Here is a 12481-nt window from a genome sequence, read left to right as displayed (position 1 = left end):
AAGAACACTTAGTTCACCAGACACCAAAACTTAATCAAATAAACCAAAAGGTTATTGATATGAATAAACAATTTGGTTTGAGTAGCACGAAAATGATCCTTAGATGATCGAATGTATTTCTGTTCAAAGCGTGCTGATTGAGCGATAAAGTATCTAGACTTTTGATAGCGCTCTGGGATCTTTAGAGTATGCAAGCAAGCAATAATGTTTCAGCTATGAATCGAGTTGTTTTTCTGCTAGCACACTTCTCTGTTGATATAGCCATTTTCTTAACGGTTAGGAAGGACAAACAACGTTAACCTGATCCTCTGAACAGATGTGTTGATGTCGAATTCATGAGCATTAATTGTTCTTTAATAAACGCATTTAATGTTTCTTTTGCTCAGCATAGTTCTGAAGCACTTTTCTTGAGGAGTTCCCTTTCTTGTAACTGTTTTTAGCGTCAGAACTTGAAGTCTATACTTGATCATCCTTTTCTGGGATAGAGATATAAATGCATATCCTTCTTGGGACTGGTGAAAGGATAAGTTGACTTTGAGGTGGTGTAATACTTTGAATGTGTAGAGCCGGTCAGAGAATGTCTTTGAGCAATAAATAATTCTCTTTAATGATCCGGTTCCAAAATTCTTTTTATCCAGACGATTGAATTTGCCAGCGGCATGAAATTCACGAGGTTTAGACTTCTTGAGCTTTGGCCGATTTCGAAGCTGGGCGGTTGAACTGATATCTGTTACATCGAGTTGTCTTGATTTTGTCATACACCAAAATTCTTGGGTAAATAATATTTTCTAACATAGGATTTTTAGGAACATCTTGTTCAATTAACCAGTTGTTTGGAAAAACAATTTTTTCCCATTTAATAGATCTTCTTGTAGTAAAATTAGATCCATTGAAATTTGTTTCAACAAGAATAGTTTCATTTAATTTTTTATTTAGCTTTTTACACATAGGATTTTAAGTAAATAATGGTTATAATATATTCGGTAACAAATACATATGACTTCTGTACTAGGAGTATAATTATAGCTATGAGCTTTAATATTTAGTGTTAAAGGATCAAGTATATTTATATCTGATAATGATAAAGATAAATTTGGATAAACATCAAAATAGACTGGACCATGTGCTTAGACTAGATTGAATAATTCCCATTAAGGATTGTTTCCAATTTAAATTTTTACCATATCTTAAAGCTACTATAAAACTTTCTAGTAAACCTTCCAAAGCTAAACGTCTAAAAGCTATTTGAATTAATCCAATATGAATAAATTTATAAATTTTCTTATAAGGTGAGATTTCTTTATCATTTATTAATCTAATGACCATTTCTTCATTATGATAAAGTACATATGATTCCGTAGTTTTAACTATTTGTTTAAAACTGGTTTTTTCAAAAGTTCCTAATTTATAAATCATTTTAGGTTCTATCTTAGGGATAGTCCATTTATTTAAAAAATCTAAATTTTCTGGTAAATCATATTCTTCATTTAAACTGTTTTTAATTTTTGTTTTTTTAATCTATTTTTTATTTATTTACTTAGATTAGCTTGTATGACCGGGTAACTTATTTTTGCTAAATCATGGCTTTACTATGATATGGTCTATATTTGTTTGTAACTTAGAATCAATATGAGATAACAAAAGAATTATTTAAGTTTTGGAATTCTAAGAATTAATATAAGGTTTTTGGTTAAAACATAAAGTGAGAGATGAATCAGGAGATGATAAATACAATGTTCGAGTTTAACCAGAAAATTATAAATTTGTGTTGTAACCTTTAGCCTACTTTGCAGAGAAATGACGTTTAAGACGTTTGTGAGTGATTTTTATGAATTTATGTTTCTGAAATAGACTTTGGTAAAATCATTTGTTGTTTAATTTCTTTGGTATATCTTTTTTAAATCCTTTTATATTTTGTAAAAATTCTATATATGAACTTTATATTAATCAGTATTTCAAGAATTAAATATCTCTTTTTACTATCTCGATTCAATGTTTTTTTATTATATTTTGTCGTGAATTCGAAGTTTCAATATGTCAATTTTTGAAACATTATTAAATATATACATTAATTATCAATTACAAAATCAACAATATTATTATGCGGCCCTTTTAACATATATATATATATATTTATCTACTTAAACTTCTCTTTCAGAATTACATTTTACCCCCTGCTTATTGAAATATCACTCGTCCTAATCCTTCCCTAACCGAACAGTCTTCCCAGTTCATTCAACATAACCTGAGAAACTAGGGTTGGCTTATTCGTGATTGCGCATTTAATGGCCGATCGTAGCAACAATTCCAACAATCTTGTTTTGGCGGCAACGGCAGTCACCAAGCAGCCGATATGGATGAAGCAAGCTGAGGAAGCCAAGCGGAAAAGTGAAGCCGAGAAGACCGCCGCTGCCAAAGCTGCATTTGAAGCCACCTTCAACAAATCCCAGACCCAACAGCCTGAGGCAGCTTCCGCTGTTCCATCCTCTGACGATTCTGATTCCGATGACGATAAATCATCGGATAACACACGCCCTGTGGGCCCCGTGGACCCTGCGAGGTGTATGGCGCAGGGTGCGGGCATTGCGGGCGGGACGGCGTGTGTAGGGTCGACGTTTTCTGTCGTTACAAAAGACGGTGATGGTAGGAATGTGACACGGGGAGGGGCTAGCGTGGTGGTGAGGATTGCGCCGGGGATGGGCGTTGGGGGTTCGGACCAGAATGGGATGGTTAAGGATGTGGGTGATGGGACCTATAGTGTGACATATGGTGTGCCTAAGAAAGGAAATTATATGGTGAATGTTGAGTGCAATGGGAGGCCAATTATGGGAAGTCCGTTCCCTGTTTTCTTTAGCACTGGTATGTGTTTTCCTCTTCTCTTTTTGCTTTTTTGAAGTGTACATTTTTGTATACGGTGGTAAAATTGGTCCTCCAAGAGTTAGGAATCCTTCCGGAGAAGAATATTCTCAGTAGCCAAGTGAATTCCTGGAGTGTCAATATAAGTAGCTTTATCCATTATTTGGTGGATTTGATTATGCTACTTTTATGCATGTATTTAAAGATGTAGCGTGCAGTATTGTTCTGATCGATTGCCGAAATATAATCCTTGTCTCAAATTTGGAGCTATCAATGATAGCTGACTTTGTCTGGAAATGTGTGCACATCCATATATGATTACTTATAATCGTGTTGACGTTTTAATCTGGCATTGTTTTTCTTCTTGATCAGGAAATATGATAAATTATTATACAGAAAGACATGTAATACTTTTTATTTGAATGTGGAGTAATGCTGTTAGTTTCTAAAAGACTTTTAGTTGCAAATTGCACATGTAGGAATCTCACGTGGGGATAAACACACTATGAATTTATTGGGAATGATTATAAGGTACGTGTAATTGTACGTCAAATGCCAATCTTCCTGATTCTTGAAAGTGTTATAATGTTAGGACTACTTGGCTGTGTGAATAATTTTGTCTTTTTTTTGTACATGCATCACATACCAATGCCTGCAAGCTGTATATTCTGTATTTTACATGTTATGTTGTGTGGCAATTGACCCAAGTAGGCACACAGCTTGTGTGTGAGTTTTGATGTTCAAAAGCCTTTTGAAATTTCCGGTAGTGAATTACACAGCTTGTGTGTGAGCTTTGATGGTCAAAAGCCTTTTAAAATTTCCGGTAGTGAATTTGTTCTATCTTTGAAAACTATTCAAACCAGAAGCTACTTTTTTTAAAAGAAGTTCCAATTTGTTTTAACTTAAAAATGTTTTCAAAGAAGGAAAGCAGTTTTCGGGGTGAAGCAAAAGGAAATTCAGCTCCCATACCCAAGCTGTTAAAAAACAAAAAATTTCTTTAGCTTTTCCATTATATCTTTTTGAGAGCATCCTAGTTTCGATTTGTGCCAAGGTTTTAGATAGAAAAGAAATAAGTTTTTTATCTGCTGGTAACTCTTTAGTGAAAAAATTCCAGTTCTACCCTTGGACCTGCTGCTTGATGTGTTTCAATTGGCTTCATTGTTTTGTGCTTATAAACGAATCATGATTTGTGTTCTTCATTTTTTATCAACCTTGAATAATTTTTGTTGCTGAAACAACTATTATGAGTTTATTAACATCTTGTTTTTTGGTTCTGATTTGCCTTTGATATTTCTTAGGGCGGCATACTCTGTTGTGTTTTTCATATTTGTTGGGTTGATTATGTCTACCACCAGATAAGCATTGACAAGCTTTGTATGGGAAATTTTGTGCTTCATGTACTTCTAAGTCACATAATTCTAATTTCTAAGTAGTTCATTGATAACTATAATTTATGGCTTCCTTGTTTATTGGTTAGATAAGGTCTTTACCGATGTTCATTTCGAACTCTATTTTATTGTATGATGTACTCATTTGTCTTGAATATATACTAGAAAATATATCAAGGATTAGTTGGCCAGTTCTTCGTTGGATTTAGTATATGCCATTTCATTCATTTGAGTTCCAATTACGGATCATATATACTTTAAATCAATCAAATTTTACTATTTCTGAATAATTGAGCAACCTTTCTGGAGGGAAATTAATTTTTTCGTTGTCCTAAATTCCTTCTGTGCACTTTTTGGCGGCTAGGGAGAAATTTTATCAATAACTACTTGGTACAAATTTGAACATCTCATTTCTTTTATCCAGGGACGTCCACTGGTGGGCTTCTTGGGATGGCTCCAGCCGCTTCATTTCCAAATTTAGTTAACCAGACCATGCCCAATATGCCAAATTATTCTGGTTCTGTATCTGGCTCATTTCCTGGGTTGCTTGGTATGATTCCAGGTGTTGTTTCTGGGGCCTCTGGTGGAGCAATTTTACCCGGAATTGGGCAATCTCTTGGCGAAATTTGTCGAGAATATCTTAGTGGGCGGTGTGCAAAAACTGATTGCAAGTCTAGTCACCCTCCTCACAATCTGCTGATGACTGCACTAGCTGCAACCACTACCATGGGAACTCACAGTCAAGTGCCAATGGCACCTTCTGCTGCTGCAATGGCTGCTGCTCAGGCAATTGTTGCTGCCCAGGCACTTCAAGCCCATGCTGCGCAGGCCCAGGCTAATTCCTCAAATGACTCCTCTGGTTTGAATTTCACTTCCCAAGTTCAACCTTTACAGTCTTGTCAGTTATTAATTATTTTTTAAATAACCTAAAATTGAAGACTTGCTCGATTTTTTTTTAATGTTTTTTGTTAATGCTATCTGTTGAGTACTCTTTTTTTACAGCTTCAGTTTTTCTCTGAAGTCGATATTTTTGGTCGTTTGATTTGTTAACTTGTCATGTCAGTATTGATTCTGAAGAAATTTGATTATCTGTTCTTATCAATTCCGTTAATCTGTCAGGATCAGCTGATAAAGAAGGAAAGGCTGATTCCCTTAAAAAGACTCTGCAAGTTAGCAATCTCAGCCCGCTTCTGACTGGGGATCAGTTAAAACAGCTCTTTGGCTTTGGTGGCACAGTTGTTGAATGCACTATCACTGATTCAAAACATTTCGCTTACATTGAATACTCAAAACCTGAAGAAGCTACAGCTGCTTTGGCATTGAATAATATGGAAGTTGGGGGTCGTCCTTTGAATGTTGAAATGGCCAAATCACTTCCGCCGAAGCCTGGTTTGAATTCTTCAATGGCTTCATCCTCTCTGCCTTTGGTGATGCAGCAAGCTGTTGCAATGCAACAAATGCAATTTCAACAGGCTCTCTTGATGCAGCAAGCACTTACAGCACAACAGGCAGCTAACAGAGCAGCAACCATGAAGTCTGCAACTGACTTAGCTGCTGCCAGAGCTGCAGAAATAACTAAGAAGATGCAGGCAGATGGGCTGATTACTGAAGAAAAGGATTCTGATAAAAAATCAAGGTATGCTGCTTCTGTTTTCGGATGCCTTCAGTTGGTTACCGTCAGGAAGGTTTTCTATCAATAAAGTTGGATGTTCCTTGGTTGGCGAAGTTCTTGAGATGCAATTTTATTTGTGAAATAAAAATGGGTATGAACGGAAATGGGGATCTGAAATATTCTTGAAATCACCTCTACATTTATTGTGAGAGTTAATGCAGTAGTATATACTGTATTTTTCACATTCTAATAACATTGACCTGGAATATGTTTCCTCTGTTTTTATTACATTTGAAAAGCGGTTGGTTGGTTTCCTCCCATTATTACAATGATTTGAATACATTACACTTAGTCAGTGTTCTAAAACTCGGGCTAGGCGGCCGCCTAGGCGCCGCTTGACCGCACCGAAAATGTTCTAGGCAGCCAGCCTATGCGGCAAGGGCTCCTAGGCGCTCTTAGGTGGGCCTAGGCGGGTCTAGGTGGTTCAAGGCGGGTCTAGGCGTTTAAAGTTTTTTTGGGAAATTTTTTTTGAGTTTTTAATTTTTGAAAGCCGAATTAAACTGGAACATGACATGAGAAATAATTATAGGCTCGTGCTTTTAATTTTTTGAGATTGAAAGCCCAATTAAAACCACGATATGTTGGCTTGCGCTTGCCCTCTTCTTTGTCTATTTACTTTTTCACGCATAAGAAAATCGAACTAGACCCAAAAGTTAAATTTTTTCTTTATTTTGATTTCTTTTGCATTGCCTATTATTCTGATGTAAGCAGGAGGAATGAACCAGGTGTCAATTGGATTTTAACAAAGTTTGGGCTGAAATTTAGTTTAAGAACCATTATAGGCCGCTTAGGCGGGGACTAAGCGGCCTAGCCCGACTAGCGCCTAGCGAATTTTAGAACCATGCACTTAGTTTTAACTTTTTAAAAAAATTGGTTGAAGTCTGTTGAGTACAGGTATCAAATGGCATTACACACACTAAATCTTTAGCATACCGATTAAATTCAGGAACTACCTCCAGTTGTTCTTATGGCGTGTTGCTCTCATGCTGCTGGTTTTAAATTGATCTTTGAGCTGCATCCTATAATACTACTGATAAGAAATAACTAATTTTTGTCTTTTTAAAATGTTTAAGGCTTCTTTTTGTTTCTTTTACTAGTGCAGTAAATATGAGTTATTTTTGGTAATCGTATGATCTTTACCGCATTTTATTAACTGCATGTCTTTTCCCTGAAGTGGGATTCATTTATCTTATATGTTGATTTTTTTCCTTAAAAAATAGAAATTAGCAGTCTGTAGATAAATTAGATATGCTCTGTGTATAATATATCATCCAGTTTTTCTTTGTTTCTCAAGGAGAAAAAAAACATTTAATTTTTTAGTTGCTTTGCTTACTGACATCTGTGTCAGACACTTGACTTGCCACTTCTCCAGCTTAAGAGCTGTCGTCTTTTCTCTTGAGTTCAAAAAATTTCATGGTGAACTGGTTTCTTGAAAGTCAGCTGTACATCTGATTCTTGTTGTATTTCAGGGAACCTTCTGCTACTCGAACCAAATCAAGATCAAGGTCCAAGTCAGCATCTCCTGTTAATTACCGGTCGAGGAGGAGGTCTCGCTCATTCTCGCCTCCAACTCGCCGAGCTCTTGGTTACAGATCCAGATCATCTAGGAGATTTCGCCATTACGTGAGCGATGAAAAAGAACGAAGATATTACAGGGATAGTAGGGATCGCACTGATAGAAGTAGAAGAAGGGGCTCAGATAGGTTTCGTGATAGCCGTTCACCTGTTTCAAGGAGAAACAGGAGCAGAAGTGTGAGCCTTCGAACTAGGAGGTCTCATCGAGAAGATTCAAGTTCACCAAAGGGGTGCCGAATTAGTCCAAAAGAGAGAACAACAAAATCATCCCGTTATTCAAGATCTCCTCAGCATCGTAGGATCAGGTCTCAATCTTCAGGGGATGATGAAAGTAAATCAAAACAGAGAAGGCGTTCTAGGTCAGGGTCTCTTGAAGTAAAGCATCAATCTAGTGATAAAAAAGATGGCAGAAGAGCAGAAAAGACTAAATATTGGAGTCGAAGACGCTCCAGATCAGCCTCAGTAGATGGTCGAAATCATGGACGCAGATCTTCTCCGAAAGTTTCGGATGATAGCAGATCAAAACGCAGAGGGAGCTTGAGGTCCAGTTCCCAGGAAGATAAGCATCGACCAACTGAAAAAATGGAAGGGGTCAGAGAAGAGAAATCAAAACACCATGATAGAATGCGGTCCAGATCAAGATCTACTAAAGGAAAGCAACATAAAGGCAGTAAGCGTTCAGATGATCACAAATCCAAACATAGAAAGCACTCGCCATCTGTCTCAGAAGAAAACAATCATAAATTAAGTGATACTGATCCTATCGAACATGAAGCTGAAGTTGTTAAAAATAAGAATGAAAGATCAATCACACATGGTAATGTCTCTGTTGACAGGTTGGATGAATCCATGTATACTGAGGATGACAAAGTTGGAAGTCATGTAGTGTTGCATAATATTTTTGAAAGAGTCGTGGGTGATGATAAAAGAAGTGATCATCAACAAAGTCACATTGAGGAACATTAGGCAAGATTGACTGCTTTCAAGAGGTGTATGGGTTGATATTTGACATTTGATCAATTGGGAGAAAGGCTCTTTAAGACCTTAGGCCTTCTTATTTGATGGTCAATACAATTAGGTGGTTTTTCTCTTTCAGTGATGAATGTGCTCTTTGTTTCTTTTGCAGGTCTGAGGTTGAATAGATTAAAGCCACAGTCTGGAGACTTGCTTTTTTTAAAATGCTTCAAGAAGTTTTCGCTGATCCAAACATGAAATGTATTTTCCAAACTACTTAAATTGATGTATGCTGGACTATAACCGCTCCATTAGTAGGTAGTTGATTCTTAATTGTTGTGCTAGTATATTTAAGAATTGATGTTGGAAAAGTGCGATTCCTTTACCTTCTTGTAAAATTCCATCCACCACCAAACATCAAACTTATATCATCGTTTCTTTTTATATCCATTTAATGAATTTTGTGTTTTTATGCAATAATTGCTGCCTTTGGAAATCTTAAATTGGAATTTGATGAATATCCTAGCAAAACAATATGTTCAATTTTATGAGTTGATCCCGTAGTCAGAAACGCGGTCTCGTGTTTTTTCCTTGCTGAACAGCTGATTGATTTGTGATCCAACCATTGTTTGTCTGATATGAATTTTATGAGTTGATCCCGTAGTCAGAAACGCGGTCTCGTGTTTTTTCCTTGCTGAACAGCTGATTGATTTGTGATCCAACCATTGTTTGTCTGATATGGCTATCATAAATCTTGCATTTTAACATAAATTTATTGGTTGGTGGGCCTGTTACATTACATGAAGATGCAGGTATTTGGACTGCTGCTTCTTGTTGCTCAATCCGTCGATTTGAATCTGCTGAATTTCTCTAATTGTAACTAAAAGGTATGCAACAAGTGCATTTGCCAATGTAACACAGTATTCATTGTTGCGCCTGTGGTATGTTCCATGATTTGGGAGTATTAGATACAATTGTTGCATTAGGATATATTTAAATGATAATGTTTGGTTGATAATTGTACTTATTTTTCCTCATCTTTATGTCTCTCTCTCTCTCTCTCTCTCTCTCTCTCTCTCTCCCATTTTCCTCTCTTTCCATTTTTTTTCTTTCTTTCCACACCACAACCTTTTTCTTTTCTTCCTCTTCCTCTTCCTCTTGAAAATTGTTTGGTCAAGGTACTCTTTAAGGCTGATATCAAGTCAGATGTTGCGGGGTGGGTTGATTAATTTCTTGTTCAGTCATTTAATCTTTTTTAACAGGTATTTCTTTCGTTTAAACACTGTTTATATTTAGGATTGGAAAACAAAGATATTTAGAGTTGACATCCTCTCTCATTTTTTCTTGTTCTGCTCATAACTCAATATGTTTATGGATTCTCTCTCTGTTGAATGTGTATTACTTAATTATCCCCATTTAGTCTTTACATTCTAATCCATTTGTTCGAAATATTCATTTTGTAAAGAGACACAAAGTTCATTGTCCAGTGTAACTACCTCTCTCGACAAATGTAACGTCCCGAGCACTTGCAGATTGTCGTGTTCAAGGTACACTAATTGGTTCATTTCAAGCTATGTAATCTTTTCTAGATGGTGGGAATTTTATTTGATGCATAAGTGTGCATATTCGGATGAAGTTCTGGCTCACTGAGTCATACATAGTTCAACTATCAGATTAGATTGGCATGGCAAATTGTGAAACCATAATACCATATAGTTCCCAGTATAATCGGAAAAAATCCAATCCAAAAGTTCAAATATACCAATTTTAATATTTCATTTGGGGAGTGTTATAAAATTTTGAAACCAATAATTTCCTAGTAGTTGCAGATGTTACTGTGTTGTTTGTTGGAGTAATCTTTTTTCTTAATAAATATTAAAAGATCCAATTGCTTTTGTTCATTCACCTTTGCATGAGTACGTAACTATTCTCCTTTTTTTTTTTCTCTCCAACCAGGGCATGGTGCTTCAGTTTAATCATATTTTTGTGCCCTCATAGTTTTGCTTTTCACTTCTCATCTCTCTCTTCCCCCCCTTTTATTTTTTCCTTTTTGCCTTTTTTCGGTTGTCTTTAGTTTGTGCAAGGATGTTTGTGACGGAGAGGATGAGCCGATCAACCGATGAGGTTCTTGCATCATCTTCATGGGTAAATAGAGAATTTTATTCCAATAGTAGCTGTTTTATGTCCGATTGCCTGTGTCAAGTTGATTTCTTTAGTTTTAAGGTTGAACCTTATGAACTGTATTAGGATGTCGTGTTGATTGATGAATTTAAGATTGTAATGTTTTAGCATAAACTGCTGAGTCATGAATTGAGATAATAACAAATATATCGTTGAGGTGGTGATATTTACCAACGATGTGTACATGATAAGCCGTCTCGCATAAAAAATGTACCTAAAGAAATTGCCTCAGAAACGTGTACAAAAGGAAGGTCTTTTGCTTCATTGTCTGGAATATGGCTGCTAAACCAGCACGTATTGAGAGGACTTTTAGCCTTTTTACGTTGGGTCGAGGTTGGAGGGAAATGGAAGATTATCCCTCCATATTTTTTGATTCGGAAATTGATTTCCTCTGTTGAATCCTCCCAGGTTGCTCTCTTTTCCAACGATGTCATTGAGGTTGAAATTCAGTTATTTACTCCGGCCATCTGTTTTCTTGGAATTTAGTAATTCGCGGCTATCGGCTTCCGTTCAACTATCTATCGTTGAAGAATGGAGGAACCAACCCACAATGAGTGAACAACTTTCATATAAACCAAACCAAATGACGTGGGACAAAAGATCTGAGAGAGAAGATTCGTGCGTTCAATTTATTTATTTTTACTGAGCTGCATGAAATATATAATTATTCCTCACGTCTTTCTGGAAAAAAATCTGTATTTAAAAGCCACGAAAATATTTGTTGTCACCATCGTGGTCTTAATTGAACTAATAGTATATAGCATCTCTAGAAAATCCAAAAATATATATAAACATTTTATAAAAATTAATGATATTTTAAAATATTGTGTTTAAAATGAGACAAAATCCTTTGTAAAAAAGGCACCAGGTTTTAAAAGACTTCTACCTTCTGTTTGGATAAGAACTTAAAAAACGTAAAAGTTTTTAAAATATGTTTGGACAAAATTTCGATAAAAGGTTTACGAAAGTGGTTTTTTAAAAACAGGTTTTTCTAAATTATGGTTTTTAGAGAATGGGAGAGATTTTTTTATGTTTTTTTAAACACGGGTCAAAAGCGGGTCATAAACCGGTTCAGTTTGTAAATGGTCCGGTTCAGTTTGTGAATGGGTCATTCTATCTCAAAATATTCTCTCACATCTCGTTTAAGAAACCCTAGGTGTTTTTCTCGATCCTCCACCTCCCAACCCGCCGTCGCCCATTCTATCAAAGGTGCATTTTGTTTCTTCTGCTCAAATTTCTATGATTTTTCGGAGGAACTACAAGGTGCCGTTCGATTTTGATCAAATAACTCAAATTTCTGTTTATGAGATTTTCTTTGTCTGGTCCTGGCCAACGGAAACTTATAGGGTTATCTTGCTGTTTTGCTTGGGAACGATGCACTAGAAGTGTAAGATCCTCTTAAGCTATCCAGTATTTTGTTGGCTGAAATTTCCACATGCAGTGGAAATGAATCCTATATTTGAACAGTTTTTTGGTTTCTTTATCTGTACAATATCTTAGAAAAATGAATAAGTTGTTTGTTACTTGATATTTCTGATGAAATGAAATATGATATTAATTGTGAGTTCTTGGATGATTTTCTCCTAAAATATGAGCTATAAGCTAAATGCAGCTATGTTTAAAGGCTCTAGTAATTGATATATACTCATTCAACTAACAAAAATAAATTTTCACATAATAAACTTGGTTACAAGGATGTCTTCATGTTTAGCGTCAATTGCCCATAATTTTTTTTACTTCATTCTCGTGGTTTTGAAATATTTTTTTCCTCTGGGCTTCATTTCTTTTTAAATATTGATGTAATGGAGAAAGAAACCCATTTTATATTAGAACAGTTGATTCTAAGGCACGGTAG

The 12481-nt window shown here is 35.8% G+C and overlaps 1 protein-coding gene across 8 annotated transcripts; it reads left to right on the top strand.

Moving 5' to 3' along the window:
* Positions 1 to 2163: 2163 nt before the first annotated feature.
* LOC142551165 (uncharacterized) lies at positions 2164 to 10800 on the top strand. 8 transcript variants are annotated; one of them, XR_012821523.1, is made up of 6 exons: positions 2164 to 2859; positions 4669 to 5103; positions 5364 to 5880; positions 7386 to 8161; positions 8328 to 8457; positions 8618 to 10800. XR_012821523.1 is itself a non-coding variant. In XM_075660243.1 (5 exons), the coding sequence occupies exons 1-5, from the start codon at positions 2286 to 2288 to the stop codon at positions 8375 to 8377; spliced, it is 2352 nt and encodes a 783-aa protein (XP_075516358.1). In that variant the 5' UTR covers positions 2164 to 2285; the 3' UTR covers positions 8378 to 10800. The 8 variants fall into 8 exon arrangements, 3 of the variants coding, with proteins under 3 accessions (XP_075516358.1, XP_075516356.1, XP_075516357.1); XR_012821519.1 differs by having other exon boundaries at positions 7386 to 9332; positions 9624 to 10800; XR_012821522.1 differs by having other exon boundaries at positions 7386 to 9707; positions 10520 to 10800.
* Positions 10801 to 12481: the final 1681 nt, after the last annotated feature.

The sequence above is a fragment of the Primulina tabacum genome, chromosome 7, assembly GCF_025594145.1.
Source record: "Primulina tabacum isolate GXHZ01 chromosome 7, ASM2559414v2, whole genome shotgun sequence".
Classification (NCBI taxonomy): Eukaryota; Viridiplantae; Streptophyta; class Magnoliopsida; order Lamiales; family Gesneriaceae; genus Primulina; species Primulina tabacum.
This window is presented reverse-complemented; position numbering and strand designations above follow the sequence as displayed.

What these genes read in the sequence shown, in the direction of transcription:
- LOC142551165 (XM_075660241.1), top strand. Translation starts at nt 2,286, where the DNA reads ATGGCCGATCGTAGCAACAATTCCAACAATCTTGTTTTGGCGGCAACG. An exon ending in CCCTGTTTTCTTTAGCACTG is followed by an intron (nt 2,860 to 4,668) that starts GTATGTGTTTTC and finishes TCTTTTATCCAG; the next exon opens with GGACGTCCACTGGTGGGCTT. An exon ending in TTCCTCAAATGACTCCTCTG is followed by an intron (nt 5,104 to 5,363) that starts GTTTGAATTTCA and finishes TTAATCTGTCAG; the next exon opens with GATCAGCTGATAAAGAAGGA.